This window comes from Sphaerodactylus townsendi, linkage group LG05 (genome assembly GCF_021028975.2).
Source record: "Sphaerodactylus townsendi isolate TG3544 linkage group LG05, MPM_Stown_v2.3, whole genome shotgun sequence".
NCBI lineage: Eukaryota > Metazoa > Chordata > Lepidosauria > Squamata > Sphaerodactylidae > Sphaerodactylus > Sphaerodactylus townsendi.
In genome coordinates, this window is record NC_059429.1 from 131,473,847 (window position 1) to 131,496,568 (window position 22,722).

At 49.9% G+C, this 22,722-nt stretch overlaps 1 protein-coding gene across 1 annotated transcript in view; it reads left to right on the top strand.

Annotated features, from left to right (window-relative positions):
- The window catches only part of RGS19 (regulator of G protein signaling 19), a 67,439-nt gene extending 61,104 nt beyond the window's left edge, over nucleotides 1-6,335 (top strand). Inside the window, exons 4-6 of the mRNA XM_048498918.1 lie at nucleotides 1,489-1,563; nucleotides 4,230-4,464; nucleotides 6,016-6,335. Coding sequence (XP_048354875.1) covers nucleotides 1,489-1,563; nucleotides 4,230-4,464; nucleotides 6,016-6,204 — 499 coding nt within the window. The 3' untranslated portion in view covers nucleotides 6,205-6,335. The remainder of the gene's footprint in view (nucleotides 1-1,488; nucleotides 1,564-4,229; nucleotides 4,465-6,015) is intronic.
- The last annotated feature ends 16,387 nt before the right edge of the window (nucleotides 6,336-22,722 follow it).

The window sequence follows — 22,722 nt, forward strand, 5'->3', positions numbered from 1 at the left end:
AGGAAAAAGGTAGAGAAGAGGGACTATTGGTAGGCCCGGCTGTTTTCCAAGAGCTCTTTGCCAAGATTCCTTCTTTCCCACACAGCACAGGAGCGTCTCTTCCTTTGCGTCTGGTCGCTGCCGGAGCCAAGATAGTAGCAAAGGGTTCTCCCACAATCCTATTTCCTTAATTTCCCAGGGTTTTTATTTCCTTGCTGATTCAACTACCACATGTCAGCTTAATTTTGAGAGAACAGCGACCTCTACTGGTCAGTCTCGGTAAAGGTTGGCATTTCTTTTGCCTCGTTTGAGAAGTTCCAAAATGTGTAATGATCTTTCCAAAAAACAAAAATCAGGGAACATATAGCGTGCAGGCTTTTGAATTCCACTGAACTCTTCATCCACGTGGATGTTTAATAAGAAAAAAAGGCTGAGGGAAAACCCAAGGAGAAGACAGAAGGGCTTGCCAGGGTGGTGTGGTGGTAAAGAGCGGCGGACTCTGATCTGGAGAACCGAGTTCGATTCCCCACTCCTCCACACGAGCGGCGGGCTCTGATCTGGTGGACTGGATTTGTTTCCCTGCTCCTACACATGAAGCCTGCTGGGTGGCCTTGGGCCAATCTCAGTCCTCTCAGAACTCTCTCAGCCCCACCTACCTCACAAGGTGTCTGTTGTGGGGAGAGGACAGAAAAGAGTTGGTGAGCTGCCTTGATTCTCTCTACAGAAGGCAAAGGAGAGGTGTAAATCCAAATTATTCTTCTTCAGAAAAAGAAGTAAAAATGGGATCAGGCTGCTAAATTCTTTCTCCCTCCTTCTGTTTTTCAGCTCAGAATTTTCCCCCTTGCCAATATTACACACACACACACACACACAAATGTGGATTTGCAAGCCAGAACCTGATAAAAAGTGTCTAAGAACATAAGAACAGGCCAGATGGATCAGACCAAAGTCCATCTAGTCCAGCTCTCTGCTACTCGCAGTGGCCCACCAGGTGCCATTGGGAGCTCACATGCAGGATGGGAAAGCAATGGCCTTCTGCTGCTGCTGCTGCTGCTCCCGAGCACCTGGACTGTTAAGGCATTTGCAATCTCAGATCAAAGAGGATCAAGATTGGTAGCCAGAGATCGACTTCTCCTCCATAAATCGGTCCAAGCCCCTTTTAAAGCTATCCAGGTTAGTGGCCATCACCACCTCCTGTGGCAGCATATTCTTCACGTTGCATGAAGAAGTGTTTCCTTTTATTAGTCCTAATTCTTCCCCCCAGCATTTTCAATGGATGCCCTCTGGTTCTAGTATTGTGAGAAAGAGAGAAAAATGTCTCTCTGTCAACATTTTCTCTGTCAACATTGTCTACTTTTGCCCTGCCAACCTTCAAAGGTGTACCATCTTTCCTGAATATCTTGTCAGGCAGCTGTAAACACGATGCTGAAAAGCCCGCCCGCTCCTCGTCCTTGACCAGAGCTTGCTGAGTCCAGCTCGTTTACCTTCCCTCTCATATTTGCTTTCCAGGAACGAAGATCGTGAACGAGCATGGCGGGCATCCCGAGAGACCAAACTGGAGACCATCCCGAACTGTGAAGCTTGGTGAGTTCCATCTTTGGCAGCGCTGGGAGCCACAGTTTTGCGTTTGGGCCTCCTTCCTGTGTGAGCGGGTCCTTCCTCTGGTGGGCTTTGTCCTGAAGTCCAGCCTCAAGCCTCCCGATGCCCCCACCAAGTGTCTTTAAAAAGTGGGTGAAGCTAAGTAGGGATCTTGCCCAGCAGGGTTTCTAATTGACCGTGACATTACAGTCATCATGGACAAGAGAGTGAGCATCATCGGCATAGCACAGTGATGGCAAACCTTTTCGAGATCGAGTGCCCAAATTGCAACCCAAAACCCACTTATTTATTGCAAAGTGCCAACATGGCAAGTTAACCTGAATACTGAGGTTTTCGTTTAGAAAAAACAGTTGGCTCTGAGACGTGCATTACTCGGAAGTAAGATTGGAGGTAGTCGGTGGCTTTGCTTTGAAGCAACCGTGCAACTCTTCCAATGGGTGAATCATGACCCTAGGAAGGTTTACTCAAAAGCAAGCCCCATTGCCAGCAACTGAGCTTACTGCCAGGTAAAGGATCATGCTTTAGTTCTTCACATGAATTATCAGTGGGGTTTAACAGCGCTGAACAGGGTTACCTACACTGCTTCCCCAAAACTAGGTCTTAGGTTTAATGCTAATAATTGAGCCCAGCGGCCCAGGCCAGCCTAGATGGGGGGGGGGGTGGATTCTGTTTGCGCGTGCCCACAGAGAGGGCTCTGAGTGCCACCTCTGGCACCTGTGCCATAGGTTCGCCACCACTGGCATAGCAGTACCCGCTGACAGCAGGGTCATTGAAAAAGAACACGAGAAGGTCACTAGATACCGCGATTTGAAAATCAAGCTTCAGCGTCTATGGCACAAACCATCTGAGGTCGTCCCAGTGGTAATTGGCACGCTGGGTGCCATCCCAAAAACACTAGGGCAGCACTTGAAACATCTTCGAATTGACAAAATTAACATCTGTCAAATTCAGAAGGCAGCCCTGCTGGGATCCGCACGAATACTACGCCGATACATTACAACTTCCTAGGCCTCTGGGTGAGGCTCGAATTGTAATGAAGGCCAACAACCAGCTAAAGACCTGGCAGCTGTGAAATCTGCAATAATAATAATAATGTCAAATTCAGAAGGCAGCCCTGCTGGGATCCGCACGAATACTACGCCGATACATTACAACTTCCTAGGCCTCTGGATGAGGCTCGAATTGTAATGAAGGCCAACAACCAGCTAAAGATCTGGCAGCTGTGATGTTAAACAAAATGAAATAATAATGATTTTGGAATACGTCAACAAATCCTAGAATGTAGCCCTTTTTAAATTCGGCCAGGAGTTTCAGGGCTGTTTGGGGTGTACCTATCTTAAATAGGCCCAATTATGCGAAACTCATTGCATCAAAACCAACTAATTCATTTCTTCCGAGCATGGAATGTACATTTATTTTAATTAATTAATTAATTAATTATGATTGAAATTGGCTTAGAAGTAGTGTTCTCCCAGAAATGTTACGAATTGAAGATCTGCTCATTCTTCACATTTTATTCTGGGTATGCATCCAATGAGTCATTGTTATCTTTCCGATGGTGTAACATAAGAACATAAGAACAAGCCTGCTGGATCAGACCAGAGTCCATCTAGTCCAGCTCTCTGCTACTCGCAGTGGCCCACCAGGTGCCTTTGGGAGCTGACATGCAGGGTGTGAAAGCAATGGCCTTCTGCTGCTGCTGCTCCTGAGCACCTGGTCTGCTAAGGCATTTGCAATCTGAGATCAAGGAGGATCAAGATTGGTAGCCAAAGATCGACTTCTCCTCCATAAATCTGTCCAAGGCCTATTCCAAACACCAATCACACGTTGCGTGAAAAAATGTTTCCTTTTGTTAGTCCTAATTCTTCCCCCCAGCATTTTCAGTGTATGCCCCTTGGTTCTAGTATTGTGAGAAAGAGAGAAAAAATTACCTCTGTCAATATTTTCTACCCCATGCATAATTTTATTTTCTACCCCATGCATAACAGTAAGAGTGTCGCTGAAATGGTGAAAGTAAATCCCCAAATCGACATTATTCAGTCATATACCGCTGACAATCCGAGTCTGTGGCAGTAGAGAGCCAACGTAGTGTAGTGGTTAAGGTTGGTGCACTCTAATCTGGAGAACCGAGTTTGATTCTCTGCTCTGCCACTTGAGCTGGTGTAGGCTTATCTGGTGAACCAGAGTAGCTTGTGCACTCCAACACCTGCCAGCTGGGTGACCATGGGCTAGTCACAGTTCTTCAGAGCTCTCTCGGCGCAACCCACGTCACAGGATGTTTGTTGTTAAGGGGGGGAAGGAAAGAAGTTTGTAAGTCCCTTTGAGTCTCCTTACAGGAGAGAAAGGGAGGATATAAATCCAACTCTTCTTTTTCTTCTAGTTTTTGGTCAGCTATATTTCCTGATGAGAAATAGCAGATTGTCGAACCCAAGCTCTGTATGGGAGACCAGTCTCATTTGGCGGTCTTAATATTTACTTTTCCTACCCTAAATTTTGGGCATAAAGCGTAAGAGCCCCAACCAGGCAGCTTAGAGCAGGGAAAAACTGATGGCGTCTCCCTCACCTAACTTTGCCGTCTTCCCCCTTTTGTGTCTCTTACGGTTCCCTCCATGTGGGTTTATCTCCGCTGGGTGGGGGGTCCCCGTTTCCAGCACCAAACCGACCACTGATGAGATCAAGGGCTGGGCCCAGTCGTTCGACAAGTTGATGAAGAACCCGGCCGGCAGGAACGTGTTCCGGGAATTCTTACGGACTGAGTACAGCGAAGAGAACATGCTGTTTTGGTTAGCCTGCGAGGAGCTCAAAAGCGAATGTAACAAGCAGTCCATCGAGGAGAAAGCGCGGGTGATATACGAGGATTACATCTCCATTCTCTCGCCGAAGGAGGTATGTTTACGTGTTTATTTCACCTTTATGGGCACAAGTCGAATCACGCGCCTCAGAAGCAGAAGGGAAAAGATTCGTGTTAGATATATTGGACTTCAAAATAACGTGAATAGTTTTAAAAGTTCATAAAACAATGTCCGGATTGGGACATGTGATCGTTCTTCGCTTTATCACTGACGCTAGAGACTTAGGTGCAGCTGAAGTGATGCTCAGACATCAAAAAGTTTGACCCTGCTTAATTCTTTCTCAGAGCAGTTATCGGTGACGGTAGAAACTTGGCTACAGCTAAAGTGATATCTGGATTCTGGTCAGACATCAGAAACGGGAGAAGTTTGACTCTGCTTAAGTTTTTCTCAGGGCAGTTATCGATCTTACTACCCTGTTTCCCCTAATATAAGACATCCCCGAAAAATAAGACATAGTAGAGGTTTTGCTGAAGTGTGAAATATAAGGCATCCCCCGAAAGTAAGACATAGCACAGTTTTTGTTTGGAAGCATGCCTGATGAACAGAACACAGAACAATAAGACATCTCCTGAAAATAAGACATAGCGCATCTTTGGGAGCAAAAATTAATATAAGACATTGTCTTATTTTCGGGGAAACACGGTAGCAGCAAAGCCCATTGTGGGGGAAATGTAATGGGCCCTAGCAATGGGGGGGGGGGCGGGCAATCATTTCCCCCTGCAATAAGCTTTACGGGTCATCACACCCCCTGAATGAAAAGCCCATGATAGATGCTTCAAGGATATTGACAAGCAGGGATGGGTCCAGAGGAGGGCAACCAAAATGGTAAAAGATCTGGAATCCATGTCCTACAAGGAGAAACTTAGGGAGCTGGGGATGTTTAGTCTGGAGAAGAGAAGGTTAAGAGGTGACATGATAGCCATGTTTAGATATTTGAAGGGATGTCACGTTGAATAGGGAGCAATCTTGTGTTCTGCTTCTCCAGATACTAGAACAAGGAGTAATGGACTCAAGGTAGAGACTCCACCTAAATATTAAAATATACAGTAAGGGCTGTTCGACAGTGGAATAGGCTGCCTCGGAGAGTGGTGGAGTCTCCTTCTTTGGAGGTTTTTAAAGAGAGGCTGGATGGCCATCTGGCAGGAGTGCTTTGATTGTATATTCCTGCATTGCAGGGCGTTGGACTTGATGGCCCTTCTGGTCTCTCCCAACTCTATGATTGCGAGTTGGAACAAATTTATCACCGGCAACAAACAGGCCTCCACCATGTTGTATTAGCTCAGGGGTCTTCAAACTATGGCCCTCCAGATGTTCATGGACTACAGTTCCCATCAGCCCCTGCCAGCATGGCCAAGTGGTAGGGCTCATGGGAATTGTAGTCTATGAATATCTGGAGGGCCATAGTTTGAAGGCCCCTGTATTAGCTGAAGCTTCCAGGATGTCTTCAAGGGCCGCCCCACCTACATCATATTACAGCAGTCCAGCCTGGAGGTTGTGAATTCAAGAAAGTGGGTCTTCTCCCTGAGATTCAGCACCTCCCCAACCCTAATTGCTTGTGTGTCTGTGTGTTTGTCGCCTCATCCAGGTCAGCCTGGACTCCCGCGTGCGCGAAGGCATCAACCGCAAGATGCAGGAGCCGTCCCCGCACACGTTTGACGACGCGCAGCTACAGATCTACACCCTCATGCACAGAGACTCCTACCCTCGTTTTCTGAACTCAGCCATATACAAATCGTTAGCCCAGAGCGTCTCACGGTCGTCTTCGGAGTCCTAAGCCCCTCACCTTTCCCAGTAGTTCTAGACATCATGGGACAGCTATCCTTCTACACAGGACGGGGGCGATTGAGAAAAAGGACCTCGCCCACGTGGCCTCCCGCCACGGAACAAACTAAGAGGGCGCCCCGAGTCCCATGACCCACCTGAGTTTTTTTAACTTCTGCCTACTTGTCCGGCCACGGGAAAGCTCACGCCGTGTGGGCACACCCCACCTTGGCCCACAGAAAGGTGGGCCACGGCTCCTGCTGTCATGTGAACGATAAACTCAGGCCTCTGCTTTTACTACTGAATCCATGCTGGCCCGTGCCGAAGAAGAAGAGGACAGAAGGTTGTGGAGGACGGAGAGGGACGAGAGGGCGGGGTAGGGGGGCGGGAGGCCAAGGTCCCAATCCTCGAATGGCGTTCTGTTTCTTTACTCTGTTGTTCCTTTGCTGTGCAAAAATGCCGGTTGCGTGGTAAGCCCAAAGAAAAGACCGCCGACGGGTCAGGTGGCAACTTGAGTCGAATCACTTTGCGTGTCGTATCGGAAGGGGCTGAATTGCACAGAACTCTTTGTGGCAATACTTCGTGTCCGTCTAAGACAGTGACGGCGAACCTTTTCGAGGCCGAGTGCCCAAACTGCAACCCAAAACCCACTTATTTATCGCAAAGTGCCAACACGGCAGTTTAACCTGAATACTGAGGTTTTGGTTTAGAAAAAACGGTTGGCGCCGAGGCGTGCGTTACTCGGGAGTAAGCTTGGTGGTAGTCGGTGGCTTTGCTTTGAAGCAATCATGCAACTCTTCCAACGGGTGAATCACGACCCTAGGAGGGTTTACTCAGAAGCAAGCCCCTTTGCCAGCAACCGAGCTTACTCCCAGGTAAAGGATCGCGCTTTAGTTCTTTGCATGAAAATCAGTGGGGTTTAACTGCGCTTAACAGGGTTACCTACACTGCTTCCCCAAAACTGGGTCTTAGGTTTAATGCTAATAATCAAGCCCAGCGGCCCAGGCCAGCCTAGATGTGGGGGGGGGATTTCCCCCCCCCCACATGATGAACTCTGTGAGTGCCCACAGAGAGGGCTCTGAGTGCCACCTCTGGCACCCGTGCCATAGGTTCGCCATCACTGGTCTAAGACTTCTGTGCAGCTCACAGCCTTGCTCTTCCGCCCAGGGTCGTTGGTTCCATAAAGGGGGCAGGCCGCAGAAGACCGCCACATTTCATCCCTACATGATAGAAACAAGGGGGGAGGGGACCGGCACCTCCTAAGAGATGCTGTGCTGATTGGGTCGCTGATGCAGAGTTCCGCCTCTCCAAAGAACCAATAGCGGTAGACCAAGCGAGAAACAACCCCGAACTTCCTGATATTTGTGGGACTTGCCGGGGCATTTCATATTTGGGCACGTTTGTCGATCCAGGGAAAGAGACGGGATCGGGATGTGAACCGCCAGCCGTTGAGAGTTCATGAGCTTTTTGCAGGCCAGGCCAACCCCCTGTTGAATTTCCTCTCAGCTCATCAATAAGGTGGGCCCACCCCGAGTTGTCGCCCATAAGCATAAGCATTTTATTGTCATTGTGCACGCACAACAAAATTCACAGCAGCATTCCTCGATGCACGCAATTTCAGACTCATACCCCACCCTCACTTTCCCCTTCCTCCGCCCATCCCTACACAGCCCCAAACACATCAACACGAAGCCGCGGAGCTCAGCATCGCCACAGCTCTACAGTAGAAGCTGTCTCTAAGCCTCTTGGTCCTAGTTTTGATAGACCTGTGTCGTCTGCCGGATGGTAATAGTTCAAAAAGAGAGTGTGCTGGATGAGACGGGTCTCTCAGAATATTTTGGGCTTTCTTTAGGCTTCGGGAATTATAGAGTTCTTCCAAGGAGGGGAGAGGGCAGCCGATAATCCTCTGTGCAGTAGTGATCACCCTTTGGAGCGCCTTCCTATCTGCCACTGTGCAACTGGAGAACCATACACAGGTGCAGTAGGTTAAGACACACACACATGCACACCTTTCTTCCCAAATTCTCCTCCTGCAGCAGTTGGAGGGGAGGGGAAAAGGTTACTCCTCCTCAGGTGATTACTAGACCATAGAGCTCTACCAGGAGAAAGTTCTCAGCACAAAGTTCTTGGGAGAGTAGAGTTCACGAGGACTTCCGATTCCTCGGAAACCTGGAATGGCTGGTAAGAGGTGGTTATTGGAGAGACCCACCCCGGAAACCCCTTTCGATATGTCGGAAAATTCACGCGAACAGCAAATTCACGCTCAGCCGTAAAGGGCATTCCTCCCCATCTGGAGTTTTGCTAGGATGGGGTTCCTGATGCATTCCTTACGAGCAGCAGTGGCGTAGGAGGTTAAGAGCTCGTGTATCTAATCTGGAGGAACCGGGTTTGATTCCCAGCTCTGCCGCCTGAGCTGTGGAGGCTTATCTGGGGAACCAGATTAGCTTGTGCACTCCCACATATGCCAGCTGGGTGACCTTGGGCTAGTCACAGCTTCTCGGAGCTCTCTCAGCCCCACCCACCTCACAGGGTGTTTGTTGTGAGGGGGGAAGGGCAAGGAGATTGTAAGCCCCTTTGAGTCTCCTGCAGGAGAGAAAGGGGGGATATAAATCCAAACTCTTCTTCTTCTTCTGTATTTCTAGCAGAATCTCACCTAGCACCTACACCAGTGGCATATCTGCAATGGGGACAGGGGGGATCAAATGACCCCGGGCGCAATGGCGGGGGGGGCAAAGCTGCCCCCCTTCCTCCTCCCCTGCGCAGGTCCGGCTCAGGAGACCCGGGGAGGTGCCTAAAGACAGTCGGCCTGCTCTGTTTTTAGACGTCCGAGGGCCTGGGGAGGGCAGAAGGTGGCCTGCAGGGAGGCCAGGGGGCAGGCAGCTCTGATGGTTGCCATGGCAGCAGGTCGGCCCAGGAGCCGGCCTGCTGCTGTGGTGCCCATCCGAGCCGCCCCCATGCCCCGAGCGCGGGGACGAGGAGGGGAACCCGGAGGAGGCATTGCCCCCAGGCGCCATTTCCCCCTGATGCGCTTCTGGCATACACAGATCCATGCCACACAGCTGCGTGGCTTTGTGGTGTTGTGGAAGACTCCTGAACTCTCATACTGGTAAACCACCTCACAGGGTGTTGGTTGTGAGGGGGGAAGGGCAAGGAGATTGTAAGCCCCTTTGAGTCTCCTAACAGGAGAGAAAGGTGGAATATAAATCCAAACTCCTCCTCTTCTTCTTCTTCTAAACTGGAGCGGAGGGCTGAGATTGGGCTTTGGATGAGATCGGGGTGTTTTTTTTCTACAGATGGGAGGAATCAAAAACGAGGGCAAGAATACAAGAAATGAAACAAGAACCGGGTAGGCCAAATCCCCAAATTACTTGCCACAACACAAGGAAGCGTAACAAATAGATGTACTGTTTTAACTATCGCGCTTTGACTTGTTCTCTCAATGGACTATGAATGAGCAGAAACGGACTGTGTAATAGAAGTATTTCATGGACATTCGATATGACTTCTGTTCATTGATTGCTGACTAGTATATGAGTGATAGTCAATACAGTACATCTATTTGTCACGCTTCCTTGTGTTGTGGCAAGTAATTTGGGGATTCGGCCTATCTGGTTCTTGTTTCATTTCTACAGATGGGAGACCTGGGACGGGCGTCCGCAGTGTTTTCCGCCAGACCTGTTTTGAGAGCGTAGCTGGGGAAATGGAGACCCGATCCTCGTAGCAATAGGATCACTCCGCTGGGCTTTCCAGCTTGATTTAACCATGCCGCTGGGAGAGGCCAAAACATTCGCCTGCAGGACTCCGTGCTTGCACAGAGGCGTACGTAACTGCTTTGAGCAGGTAGCAGCCGCTTGATGCCATGGTGATGGGAAGTCCCGCGTGTGGCCGCTTTTACCTCTCCTGGAATCATGATTAAATCACACCCTGGAGCAACAATTGGAGTCCATCAGCAGTGCCTCGGGAGGGAGGGTTTCTTTCCCCGGAGAGCTTGACGTTCCAGTGTTGTTTTCCCCGTGGTACCTTCAAAGCAAAGGTGTGGAAGAACCGACTTTCCAGGGGACGGAGGCCCTGCCCCGCCCGGAAAGCGCCCAGCCGCCTACCTCTCGCTCTGCTCGCAACGTGATCGGAATCACGTTCTCACCCGAATCCGGGCCGAGGGGTCCCCCCGAGAACTGCTCCGGGCTCAAATCCACGGCTGTTTTGTGCGTCCTGTTTCCATCCAAGATCTGGCAACGTTACTTTTCTTTTTCTCCCTTCCTAATATTGAAGGCTTCTCTGTGGGTTTTATTGGTGGCACTGAGGTCGTGGCGAGCGTTGGGCACGGCTTGCGAGGAGCGGTTTTGTCTTCTGCTCGGAACCAAAGGAAAGTCCCCAAACGGCAATCTGTTTAGGCACTGTTTCTTGCAAAACGTGTCTGTGTATACACACACACACCGAAAGCTGTTCTGTTTGTGATGTTTAGGTCCGCCCTGGAACACGTAGGCCCAGACGGGTATTCGGTTCCACAAGCAAATCCAATATACGCACTCCTGTACCTCTCTTCTAGAAGAGAGCTTAGTTGTGCAACTGGTAAATTACAGATTCTCCATTTCACGTCTTTCTTCTTATTCCTTCTTCCTGTGAACTTTCAGAGAACGCCCCCCAAGTTCTGTCATTTTTCAGACAAAACCAGAGGATGTGTGTCCACACAAGCAGATTTCAGCGAGAAGAGGTTTTGACCTGTGGAACTTTCTTCCACCAGAAGTAATAAAAGCTAATTGCATAATTAAGGTGTCTTTTTGAAGCAGCAAACCTGCGGGAGGTGAGAATAGCGCACGTCTGGAAGCGAAGGAAGTCGTTCATGGTAGAGATACAAAGCTTATGTATTCTGTGAGGATCCGAATTCCTGTTACGCTCATTTGATCTGCGTGTGCTATCAAGGACAGCCCTCACAACAAACCTGTGACGTAGGTCATTCTAATATATAAACAGAGAAATCAGACTGCTTCTAAAGCTGTGTTGGAAAAGGAATTGCAACCCCGGCCCACTCAGAGGCTATCCTTCTGGTTTTTCTGTACAGTTGTGAAACAGAAGCACACGTACACTCTGCCTCAGAAAAAGGATGTTAGTAGATGGTATATTCCTCCGCCACAGAACTAAAAAAATCAGACCTTCTTTGGCTCCCCCTGGGGCAGCAGTGGCGTAGTGGTTAAGAGCAGGTGCACTCTAATCTGGAGGAACCGGGTTTGATTCCCCACTCTGCTGCCTGAGCTGTGGAGGTTTATCTGGGGAATTCAGATCAGCCTGTGCACTCCCAACATTGGGTGACCTTGGGCTAGTTACAGATCTTCGGAGTTCTCTCAGCCCCACCTACCTCACAGGGTGTTTGTTGTGAGGGGGGGAGAAGAGAAAGGAGTTTGTAAGCCCCTTTGAGTCTCCTATAGGAGAGAAAGGGGGGATATAAATCCAACTCTCCTTCGTAGTGCCTACCTAGTCTTGTACCCCCCCCCCCAGCCGTTTGAAAACAGCTGTTCAATGAACTACAAATGCTTTGGGATCAAAGTACCATGTCCAGTAACATACAAAATAATGGTTTTGACAAAGGCAATGCGTAAAAACGAACAACTCTCATATTTCTGCTGGACTATTCTAATGCGAAAGCATACAATTTTCTCTATAGGAGCAGCAGTGGCATAGGAGGTTAAGAGCTCATGTATCTAATCTGGAGGAACCGGGTTTGATTCCCCGCTCTGCCGCCTGAGCTGTGGAGGCTTATCTGGGGAATTCAGATTAGCCTGTACACTCCCACACACGCCAGCTGGGGGACCTTGGGCTAGTCACAGCTTCTCGGAGCTCTCTCAGCCCCACCTACTTCACAGGGTGTTTGTTGTGAGGGGGGAAGGGCAAGGAGATTGTAAGCCCCTTTGAGTCTCCTACAGGAGAGAATGGGGGAATATAAATCCAAACTCTTCTTCTTCTTCTTCTTCTTCTTCTTCTTCTTCTTCTTCTTCTTCTTCTTCTTCTTCTTCTTCTTCTTCTTCTTCTTCTTCTTCTTCTTCTATACCTCAACTGACCATACTAACATCTCTGTCTGGGGCAGAGTACAGTAATTCATGTCTAACATTGGCATGCACCTTGGAGCTCATTTGTTCTCAGCGACCATGACCTGTGTGTAGGGTTGCCAACTCTAACTTGATTAATTCCTGGAGATGCACAAGTGGGGCCTGGGAACCGTTCAGCAAGGATGTGAGCTCACTCCCAGCGAGGTCACATCCTGGTCAAAAATCAGTTTTCCCCAACTCCTTTCCGTGAGGCCACGTCCATCAAAATGTAATCCCTCAACCTTAATTTACTTCCGCGACCACCAGCTTAGTGTAGTGGTTAAGAGCAGGTGGCACTCTAATCTGGAGAACCGGGTTTGATTCCCCGCTCTGCCACTTGAGCTGTGGAGGCTTATCTGGTGAATCAGATTAGCCTGTGCACTCCCACACACGCCAGCTAGGTGACCTTGGGCTAGTCACAGCTTTTGTTCTTTGCATAAAAATCAGTGGGATTTAACAGCGCTGATCAGGGTCACCTACACTGCTTCCCCAAAACTAGGTCTTAGGTTTAATGCTAATAATCGAGCCCAGCTGCCCAGGCCAGCCTAGATGTGTGTGTGTGGGGGACACTCTGTTTGCGCGTGCCCACAGAGAGGGCTCTGAGTGCCATCTCTGGCAACCGTGCCATAAGTTCGCCACCACTGGTCTATGTGAACAGGACTCCAAAATCAGGCAAACGAAGGAGGGCCAGTTTAGCTTTACATCAGCTAAAAAGCAAGCTAACAACTGAGCAAACAAAAAATGTTTTCCTCTGGCTGTCTGGCTGTGCAAACCTCCAGGCGAGCCAAGATTGCATTGGAACGGCGCCCCAGCTTCGCACATATTTCTACCCGTCGCCATGTGATTTGCAGTGACTGGATGCCTCCCAGTTTGAGGAATTTTAACTCTGCCATAATACCAAGCCTTCCAGTTTGAGCTCCAGTAACGTAGGCTGAAACTCATCTGTAGCTACTGGACTCTGAAGGTTTATCAGTAGCCGTCTGCTGTCACAATGCAAATCCACAAACGTTTGCTTCTGTTATGGCAGGAAGCTAGACATCACAGGAGAGGGAGTTGGGGATATTCCGCACATGCAGAATAATACAGTTTCAATCCACTTTCGACGCACTTTGAGGCTGGATTTTACTGTGCGGAAGAGCAAAATCCACTTTAAAACAATTGTGAAAGTGGATCGGATGTGCATTATTCTGAATGTACGGAAGGGGCCTTCGTTCCCCATCACTGGAAGTGGTTGTGGCTCAGTGATAAGAGCATCCACTTGGCCTGCTGCAGGCAATCCGTCCGCACGTGCAGAATAATGCACTTTCAATCCACCTTGAAGCCGGATTTTACTGTGTGGAAGAGCACAATCCACTTGCAAACAATTGTGAAAGCGATTTGAAGGTGCATTATTCTGCATGTGCGGAAGGGGCCTAAAAGGATCCGGTACGCTGACTTTGATGGACTGGGGGTCTACTTCACGGCAAGACGGCTTTGTGTGTCCTCTGGCGCATTTAAACTGATAGGCAACCAAACAGCTCCCTGCATTGCTGGGGACCCACTTGTGGGGGGGGGGAGGGGGGGATCTGCACATCAATCCTCTAGTCTTTGGTGAGTGTCTTTCCAATTGCCCTTTTTTTATTTTTTGGCAGAGCGGGCGCTTGTGTGTTTTGTTTTGTTTTTTGCTGACGGGCCAGGAAAAAGATCATGGGATCGGGCTGGATAGCTCAACAAAAATATCTACTCTGCAGCAGTGGTGAACGATGCAGATTTCTTGCTAGGGATTTTTCTTCTAAGACGACAACAGTGTCCCTAGTCAAGATGTTCCTACATTAATCTGACTGCTTAGGACAGTGACGGCGAACCTTTTCGAGACCGAGTGCCCAAATTGCAACCCAAAACCCACTTACTTATCGCAAAGCGCCAACACGGCCATTTAACCTGAATACTGAGGTTTTCGTTTAGACAAAACAATTGGCTCCAAGGCGTTCATTACTCACGAGTAAGCTTGGTGGTTGTGCTGGCTTTGCTTTGAAGCAACCATGCAACTCTTCCAACGGGTGAATCATGACCCTAAGAGGGTTTACTCAGAAGTAAGCCCCATTGCCAGCAACTGAGCTTACTACCAAGTAAAGGATCGCGCTTTAGTTCTTCGCATGAAAATCAGTGGGGTTTAACACTGCTTAACAGGGTTACCTACACTGCTTCCCCAAACCTAGGTTTTAGGTTTAATGCTAATAATCAAGCCCAGAGGCCCAGGCCAGCCTAGATGTGTGGGGGTGGGAGGGCTACTCTGTTTGCACGTGCCCACAGAAAGGGCTCTGAGTGCCACCTCTGGCACCTGTGCCATAGGTTCGCCACCACTGGCTTAGTAGAACCTACATGTGCTAGGGTAGTGTATCCCTGAATAGCAAAGGCTGGGGGGGACGGGGAGAAAGTCTAGGAAATAGTTAGACTCAAATCCAGTAGCACTTTAGGTGCTAAAATATCTGATGATTCTCAATTATACCGGAGAATTTTCGTTGGAGTGTACAGTGCTTCTGGACTTGAACCCAGGTCTTCTGCAAACCAGCACGGCTCTAGAAACTACCCTCTGAAACTGCCTGTGTGTAAGCCAAAGGCCTTTGGCTAGAGAGTGGTAACAATGGAGTTATGGAGCAGCAGTCTGATACATTAGGGGAGTTGCTTGGTTCTCTCAGGGTCTCGTATACTAAATCTGGAAGTAGCTTTGGGTATGGCGTACAGAGGAGCAGATGCAGAGAGACGCCCGTTTTTGCAGAGGGTTGAATCTTGAAGTCCACCCATCTCTGCAGCTAAGAGGGCCAGCATTGTATCGTGGTTAAGAGCAGGTGCACTCTAATCTGGAGAACCGGGTTTGATTCCCCGCTCTACCACTTGAGCGGTGGAGGTTTATCTGGGGAACCAGATTAGCTTGTGTGCTCCAAGATATGCCAACTGGGTGACCTTGGGCTAGTCACAGTTCTTCGGAGCTTTCTCAGCCTCACCTGTTCTCACAGGGTGTTGTTTTTTTGGGGTGGGGGAAGGAGATTGTAAGCCCCTTTGAGTCTCCTTACAGGAGAGAAAGGGGAAATATAAATCCAAACTACTACTACTACTCTTCTAACACACAGGTGTCAAACTCGCCGCCCTCCAGAAGTTATGGACTACAGTTCCCACCATCCCCTGCCAGCACTGGCAGGGGATGATGGGAACTGTAGTCCATAACATCTGGAGGGCCACGAGTTTGACACCTATGTTCTAACAGGAGAGCTGGAGGGTTCAGCACCAGTTGGTTCTGTTTCACCTCTTGTTAAAACAGAGCTTTCCTGGAACATGGATTTTTTTTCAGAAGCTGTTCAAAAGAGCAAAATTAAAAACGATATTTAAAAGAGTCAGGCGCTGCTGTTCTACTGTAGTTCATTTCCTGAGATCTTTCTTTGTTTGGGGGGCGTACCCAGTGGCGGGATTCAGCCGGTTCGCACCACTTCGGCAGGACCGGTTGTTAAAATGGTGCTTGTAAACAACCAGTTGTTAGATGATTTGAATCCCACCACTGGAACCGGTTATTAAATTATTTGAATCCCACCACTGGGTGTATCCACCCCCACCCCCTGAAAAAAACAGCCTTTGTAACCCCAACACTAGCTTCCAGTAAGTGAAGGGATGACATAGTAATGGGGGCAATTAATTAGCTGAAAGTATCTTGTTCAGATGAAGCGGCTGCAGCTGGAATGGAATTGCTTCAGACTGGGAAATAAATAAGGTGTGGGTTATTTTGCAAACCACGAAAGGCCGGCTTTGCAAATAGGTTGCAGAGCTGTCTGTTGCGTTGGCCATATTTAGCCAGTTTTCAAACTGTCACGGGCATTGGTGGGATCCAAAAAGTTTAGTAACAGGTTCCCATGGTGGTGGGATTCAAACTGTGGCGTAGCGCCAATGGGGCTGGGCGGGGCACGACGGGGGCGTGGCCAGGCATTCCAGGGGCGGGGCATTCCTGGTTGGGCTGTGGCAAAGACGCAGCCGCTGCGCCGGTCCTGGGGCGGGAAACGAATGCACGCAGGCGCAGGCTGCCACGCACGCCGGTGCACCTCCTGCTAGGCTGCTTCAAGTTCTGCGCGCTACTGCTGAGAGGAGGGGCGTAACTAAGGCAAAAGTCACGTGGCAAAATCACCCATTAGTCACCCCCTCTCGGCACACACAAATAATTAGTAACTGACTCTTGGGAACCTGTGAGAACCTGCTGGATCCCACCTCTGGTCACAGGCATAAAGCAGTTGTGGAGTCCAGGCACGAAACATGCACGGCGGAGGCCCAAAACATTTTCGGATTGTGATGTCAACGCCTTTCCCTACAGCTGACCCACCGGCGATCCTGCCCCCCACCCCATCTACAGTTTTTTTTAAAAAAAAGTCTCACCCAAAGTAGGGGTAAACATGGATTCTTTTTTTCTGGCCAGACTCTGAAAAGAAAGGGGAAGAACCATTTCTTGCGTCTTTATTTTTAGTGATGTTTGTCACTCCAGCTACAGGGAGGGGAGGGAGAGAGAAATGCTTCAGTAAATTTATAACCCAAAGCTGACAACTCAGAGGCACAGAGTTTTCTCACTGGGCAGATAGACTAGAAGAGCAGGAGGAGGAGTTTGGATTTATAGCCACCCTTTCTCTCCTGAAAGGAGACTCAAAGGGGCTTACCATCTCCTTTCCCTTCTTTCCCTGTGAGGTGGGTGGGGCTGAGAGAGTCCTGAGAGAACTGTGACTAGTCCAAGGTCACCCAATTGATGTGTGTTGGAGTGCACAAGCTAATTTGGTTCACCAGGTAAGCCTCCACAGCTCAAGTGGCAGAGCGGGGAATCAAACTCGGTTGTTCAGATTAGAGTGCACCAATCTTAACCACTACACCACGCTAGAAAGGAGCTATAAACTCAGCCCTGTGTCTCAGACAAAAGTTGATCTCTAGTTTTCAAACATTGCACAGGGAGTGGCCACAGCTCAGAAGGTCTCCGGTTCTATCCCCTGGCCCCGCTGTTATCACATATTGTGCCTGTGTGTACAAAGTGCTGTCACCAACTTACGGAGACCCCCAGGAAGGGGTCTTTCAAGGCAAGTAAAAAGCAGAGGTGGTTTGCCATTACCTGCCTCTGCAAAGTTTCCCCCGAGATGCAGGCATACTGGATGGGTAATTTCTGGGTGTGAATAAGATCTAGCGGGACAGGTGGACTGTAAATTGGATATGAGCAGTTAGTGTGATGCAGCAGCAAAATAGGCTAATGCGATCTTGGGTGTCTCGACGGGCATAACATCCAAATCACAACAAGTCATAGTCCTGTTGTCGGTCAAGCCGCACCTGGAGTCCTTGTGTGCAGTTCTGGAGGCCTCGTTTCAAAAAGGATGCAGAGAGAATGGAGCGGGTGCAGAGGAGAGCAACGAGGATGATCACGGCCCTGAAGGCCAAGCCCTATAAAGAGAAACTGAGGGAATTGGGAATGTGGACTCCGGATAAGAGGAGGGTGTGTGGGGGAGGGGGGGGACACGATTGCTCTTTGGCTCCTTCCGCACACGCAGAATAATGCACTTTCAATCCGCTTTCAATGCACTTTGCAGCTGGATTTTACTGGGCAGAATTGCAAAATCCACTTGCAAACAATTGTGGGATTGAAAATGCACCATTCGCAGAAGGAGCCTTTGAGTGTTTAAAGAGCTTACAAGGGGGCGGGGATCTCTTCCTGTTGGGAGCAGAGGACAGGACTCACAGTGATGGGTATCAATTACAGGAAGGTAGAAGAAGAAGAAGAGTTTGGATTTATATTCCCCCCTTTCTCTCCTGCAGGAGACTCAAAGGGGCTGACAATCTCCTTGCCCTTCCCCCCTCACAACAAACACCCTGTGAGGTAGGTGGGGCTGAGAGAGCTCCGAGAAGCTGTGACTAGCCCAAGGTCACCCAGCTGCCGTGTGTGGGAGTGCACAGGCTAATCTGAATTCCCCAGAGAAGCCTCCACAGCTCAGGCGGCAGAGCTGGGAATCAAACCCGGTTCCTCCAGATTAGATACACGAGCTCTTAACCTCCTATGCCACTGCTGCTGGTATTTGGACAAAATATTTCACAGTAGGAATAGTTCAGCAGTGGAATCGGCCGTCCAGGGAGGTGGTGAGCCCTCCTTGCTAGCCATCTTCAAGCAGCTGCTGGGACTTAGCCATTTTTTAAATATGAAAACCTGTGTTCTGTTTTCAGTTCTTCCTTTAGCTTCCGCATGCTGCGGTGTGAAGGTTTGGATTTATATCCCCCCTTTTCTCTCCTGCAGGAGACTCAAAGGGGCTTACAAACCCCTTTCCTTTCCCTCCTCACAACAAACACCCTGTGAGGTAGGTGGAGCCGAGAGAGCTCAGAAGAACTGTGACTAGCCCAAGGTCACCCAGCTGGCGTGTGTGGGAGTGAACAGGCTAATCTGGTTCACCAGATAAGCCTCCACAGCTCAGGCAGCAGAGCTGGGAATCAAACCCGGTTCCTCTACATTAGAGTACACCTGGTCTTAACCACTATGCCACTGCTGCTCTTTTTTTTTTAATGGCACACTGTTTTTCAGCCTTCTTTTGGAAAACATCCCAAGATTAGTGCTATAGCGCTATAGCATCACAGCAACCCAATGCATCCAAATGAGGACGATATAGCAATTCATTGCTGTATCATCACCACCCAGTGCATTTGGCTTGTTCTGGTGCTATAGTGCTATCATGCTACAGCGCTAACCATAGAATATGGATGAGGGGGAGCCCCGAAAGAACATGCTGTGAAAAAAGGCGGGAAAAGCATAGAGTTGGAATGGCCAGAATGCTCTAGAGACGGCCTATGAATGGACTGAAATCAGATGCATGAAATGCCTGTCCCTGGATAGCATCAATGGTGGGATCCAAAAATTTTAGTAACAGGTTCCCATGGTGGTGGGATTCAAACTGTGGCGTAGCGCCAATGGGGCTGGGTGGGGCACGATGGGGGCGTGGCCAGGCATTCCAGGGGCGTGGCATTCCGGGGAGGGGCTGTGGCAAGGACGCAGCCGCTGCGCCGGTCCTTGGGCGGGAAACGAATGCACGCAGGCGCAGGCTGCAACGCACGCCGGTGCACCTGCTAGACTGCTTCAAGTTCTGCGCGCTGCTGCTGAGAGGAGGGGCGTCACTAAGGCAAAAATCACGTGGCAAAATCACCCATTAGTAACCCCTCTCAGCACACACAAATAATTAGTAACCTACTCTCGGGAACCTGTGAGAACCTGCTGGATCCCACTTCTGGATAGAATCCAGTTTAGAAGGGTAAACTGGTGGGGGTCTTCAGGAATGCCTTCAGAGCTCCTGCCAGCTAGTCAGGGTTGGCAATGCTGTTTCCGGCTGCAATGTCAGCAGCTCCTGGGGCTCCTTATCCGTGCAGCACAGAACTTTTCACCTGAGAGCCAGTGGGGTGTAGTGGTTAAGAGCAAGAGGATTCTTAACTGGAGAACCGGGTTTGATTTCCCCACTCTTCCACCTGAGTGGTGAAGGCTTATCTGGTACATCGGATGTGTTTCCGCACTCCTGCATTCCTGCTGGGCGACCTTGGGCTAGTCACAGTTCTCTCAGGACTCTCTGAGCCCCACCTGCCTCACAAGGTGTCTGTTGTGGGGAGAGGAAGGGAAAGGAGCTTGTAAACTACCTTGAGTCTCCTTACAGGACAGAAAGGCGGGATATAAACCCAAACTCCCCGTCCTCTTCTCCTCCTCCTCCAGGATGGATTCTCTTCTTTGAGAAGTGGCGTAGTGGTTAAGAGCAGATGCATTCTAATCTGGAGGAACCAGGTTTGATTCCCCGCTCTGCTGCTAGAGCTGTGGAGGCTTATCTAAGAATATAAGAACAAGCCAGCTGGATCAGACCAGAGTCCATCTAGTCCAGCTCTCTGCTACTCGCAGTGGCTCACCAGCTGCCTTTGGGAGCTCACCTGCAGGATGTGAAAGCAATGGCCTTCTGCGGCTGTTGCTCCCGAGTACCTGGACTGTTAAGGCATTTGCAATCTCAGATCAAAGAGGATCAAGATTGGTAGCCATAAATCAACTTCTCCTCCATAAATCTGTCCAAGCCCCTTTTAAAGTTATCCAAGTTAGCGGCCATCACCTGGGGAATTCAGATTAGCCTGTGCACTCCCACACACGCCAGCTGGGTGACCTTGGGCTAGTCACAGCTTTTCCGAGCTCTCTCAGCCCCACCCACCTCACAGGGTGTTTGTTGTGAGGGGGGAAGGGCAAGGAGGTTGTCAGCCCCTTTGAGTCTCCTACAGGAGAGATAGCGGGGATATAAATCCCAACTCTTTTTTGATACCACACCAATGCATCTCCAACTAACAGATGTGTCTGACTCTGGCTAGATGTCTGAAGCCTCGGTAATTCTTATGTGGTTTCCTATTTACCCCCTCCAGTCAAAGAGGAACCGTAGTTCTGTGGAAACAACACAGTGGAAGTGTGCGTCTATTGCGTTCCTTGCAGCACGATATTTCCTGTCTGGGGTGGGGAAAAACGAATAAGCCGGTTTCCATCAGTTGCGTTAAGATGCACCGTCGGGCACCGGAAACATCTCTGCCTTCAGACGGAGGGTAGAAATGTTCAAGCGAACCTTCAGTACCCTTTCAGAATTCAACAGAGAGGCAGCCAGGCAATTAAAGAGCCATGAACTGGGGGCCCCGACCTTTTTGAGTCTGTGGGCACCTTTTGGCAGAGGCGTAGCTGGGTCATACTGCGCCCGGTGCGCATTCTGCGTTTTCCACCACACACCCCCTCCCCCACGGCGCACCCCCTCCCCCACACTTACCTTAGTTCAACCTGAAATTGCAGGCCGGAAAAGTGGCCTGTTCACTTGAGGCTGAAAACGGGCCTGGTAGGAACTACACTTCCCAGAAGACCTTGGGGCTGGCAAGGGAAGTTCCCACCAGGCCGTTTTCAGCCTCAAGTGAACAGGCCGCTTTTCCAGCCTACACTTTCAGGCTGAACTAAGGTAAGTGTGTGTGGGGGGGTGCCGATTTTCCGACCCCCCCCCCAAGGCGTGCGGCCGGTGTTGTGCACACCCACCCCACCCCCTGGTAGCTCTGCCTCTGCCTTTTTGGATTCTGAAACAGGATGGTGGGGACAACCACGCGGTTTCCGCAGGATGCAGAGCCGGCCACAAAATGTCGGCGAGCGAGGTTGCGCACAGCCTTCGTATGAACTCTCCGAAGTTTCAGGCAGAAGGTTTGATTGACAGGATGCCATTTGATCTTCCCGCCTACTTCCTGAAAAATGCTCGGCGGATGCCAGGTGGGTATTGACGGTCACCACTGCGCCCCTGGGCACCACGTTGGGGATCCCAGGTATATTTGGTGGACTGCTTCTAGTCATAGACTGGGAAAAGAGGCTCTCATGGAAAAGCTATTTCTACAACTGGATAATGAATGGTGTTCCAGATGTGCCTTGTAGAAGGCCAGCCCTCATTCCCCCCCCCACCCCCGGTCCCTTCTCCCTTGACAGAAGAAGAAGAAGAAGAAGAAGAAGAAGAAGAAGAAGAAGAAGAAGAAGAAGAAGAAGAAGAAGAAGAAGAAGAAGAAGAAGAAGAAGAAGAAGAAGAAGAGGAGGAGGAGGAGGAGGAGGAGGAGGAGGAGGAGGAGGACGAGGAGTTTGGATTTATATCCCCCCTTTCTCTCCTGCAGGAGACTCAAAGGGGCTGACAATCTCCTTGCCCTTCCCCCCTCACAACAAACACCCTGTGAGGTGGGTGGGGCTGAGAGAGCTCCCAGAAGCTGTGACTAGCCCAAGGTCACCCAGCTGGCGTGTGTGGGAGTGCACAGGCTAATCTGAATTCCCCAGAGAAGCCTCCACAGCTCAGGCGGCAGAGCGGGGAATCAAACCCGGTTCCTCCAGATTAGATACACGAGCTCTTAACCTCCTACGCCACTGCTGCTCCCTGCAAATCCCTTTCTGTGTCACTGATAGCCCAGCCCAAGGGAAGTATTTACACTATACGTCTAAACTGGCTTGCAACTGGTCACCCAGGCGGATTTATGAACTGCATCTTGCAGGCAAAGGCGCCTTGAGGTCTAGCTAAAGGTTCATTTGATTTTTTGTGTGTGCATTTTTAAGGGTTTTGTCCCCGTTTTTGGCCTGTAGGAGGGGGGAGTGGCAAGCAGGGGGAGGGGAGGGAAAGCAGCATTGACAGCCGCGTTGTTCGCCTAAATTCGACATGGATTGGGGGGGATTTAAAGGGAGAGCTCCGTTTAAATCTACCCCCCCCCCCAATTCACACCGAATTTAGGCAAATAAAACAATGCTGTTTTTCAGTGTTGTTTAAAGGGAGCCCATGAAGCTTCCACTCCCCCCCCCCCCTTCAAAAGGAGTAGCAGGAAGCTGCAGGCGCCAGGTAGGGTATATACCAGTGGTGGCGAACCTTTGGCACTCCAGATGTTATGGACTACAATTCCCAATTGGCCAT